Raw genomic sequence first — 1,740 nt, forward strand, 5'->3', positions numbered from 1 at the left:
GTATGTAGCCGCCCATGCGGTTCACGCATCTGGCAAGAGTGGCACGTCCTTCGCACCGCCAGCGTCAACTCATCCAGACCATCCCAACCAAACAGCTCCCTGAGCTTGGCTAGCACCTTCTCCGCCCCCGCATGCATAAAAATGATGTGGGCCGCACCCACCACATTCTGAATCTCTGGCCAGGAGAGCTTCTAGTCACACAAGACATACGGGGAGTCGCCCGTGCGCGCCAAGAGCACCTCACGAATCTGGCGACGCTCAACGCGCCGCAGCCTACGCGCCTCTCGTTGGACGTCCGGTTGCGCCCCATGTTCCAGCCTCCCGCGGCGTAGGCACCAGCTGCGCCTGCTCTGGTCGCGAGCGCAGAGCAGCCTTCACAGCATAGCCCATTACCGGAGGACGGGCAAACCCCGCCACTCCGGCCCAGAAAGAATCCGGAATCACTGCGCGCTTCGCGTATGAGATCCGACATAACAAAGTGGGACCCCATGGGGGTGGAATCATCTTCTCATGACAACCCCTTCTGCGGGGGAATGACTATAGGCTCCCAAGCCAACATGGCCTTCATTGGCTCCCACCAGTCCGCATCAGGCATGTACGGGCACACAAGGGTTATCTCAAGTTGCTTCGCAATAATAGCCTTAGCCAGGACTCTGGGTATCAACACCCAGGGCGGGTTCGCCCAAATATTCGGGCCAACCCAAGACGCCGCCAAAGCACCGCCATCGGTAGATGTCGAGAAGTATTTAGGAAACTGCTGGTTACCCGAATTTGTTTTAGAAGATATTTTCACGTTGGGCAATTCGCTCTATCCCTTTTTTCTCGTTCCTTAGAAATGCGTGCGTGATTGTGTTTTTTGAAACGTACGACTGTCCTACAAAGGACATGAAGCTATATCGAATATAGTCAGTACATCACAATCGACTGCGAATCTTCTCGATCACCAGTGTACCACCTATAATAAAAGCCTTCAGATGCATCTCTGGTGCTTCTCCTATGCATGGACATATACTTCCGTCCTTGTCCCTCACAGAAAGTGTGAAAGTCAAAGTCGCATTGCATAAACTACTGAAAATTCAATACTTGACTTCCACGTCATCCGTTGAAAAGGTCAATGAAAACACTTCTATCCATTAAGCGACTTGCAAAGGAAGGATTTAGATTTTATGCATAGCTCGTCTTCCTTTGATACCTAGTTCCATTTTAGCTGTACATATTTCTGGCTTCGAAAAGCGAAATAATTGAACTCTGTTGCAATCTATATATGATTTGAAGCGATAATACACGGCTGCCAGTGATAGTATCCAAGACCATTACAAATAGAATAACTCGATACGAAGTTCATTATACGCAGAACATCTACTTTGAATTCTTGGGGATGGTATTCTGGGGTAGTAAAGCTACCATAACCATGCCGGCACACTCCACTATTTCCTGCGCCTTGGCGTAGAATTGTGTGCAATAGGTAGATCAACTCAAAATTTAGGACCATACAAATTGATGTTCAACTTTCAAGTATAAGCCTATTGTGCACCTTCGATTATACAGAATACTCAGGTTGAACCCTTTTACACTATACACGAATCTAAAGACTTGAGTAACATGATTCTACATACCTGAGTATACCAGTGGCCGACTAGTCAAACATAACTGGTAATCAAAAGTTCAGTATATATTGTACACAATCTGATTGGAATTGCATATCTATACACACACACACACACACACACACACATTATA

At 47.5% G+C, this 1,740-nt stretch overlaps 1 protein-coding gene across 1 annotated transcript; it reads left to right on the forward strand.

The window, feature by feature from the left end:
* Window positions 1-488: 488 nt before the first annotated feature.
* Window positions 489-742, forward strand: SARC_15452 (hypothetical protein; the record flags this gene model as incomplete). Its single annotated transcript, XM_014290425.1, has 1 exon — window positions 489-742. A coding segment is annotated over one exon (254 nt), but the record flags the coding sequence as incomplete, so codon positions are not given.
* Window positions 743-1,740: the final 998 nt, after the last annotated feature.

Source organism: Sphaeroforma arctica (assembly GCF_001186125.1).
Source record: "Sphaeroforma arctica JP610 unplaced genomic scaffold supercont1.6140, whole genome shotgun sequence".
In the NCBI taxonomy this organism is placed as follows: Eukaryota; class Ichthyosporea; order Ichthyophonida; genus Sphaeroforma; species Sphaeroforma arctica.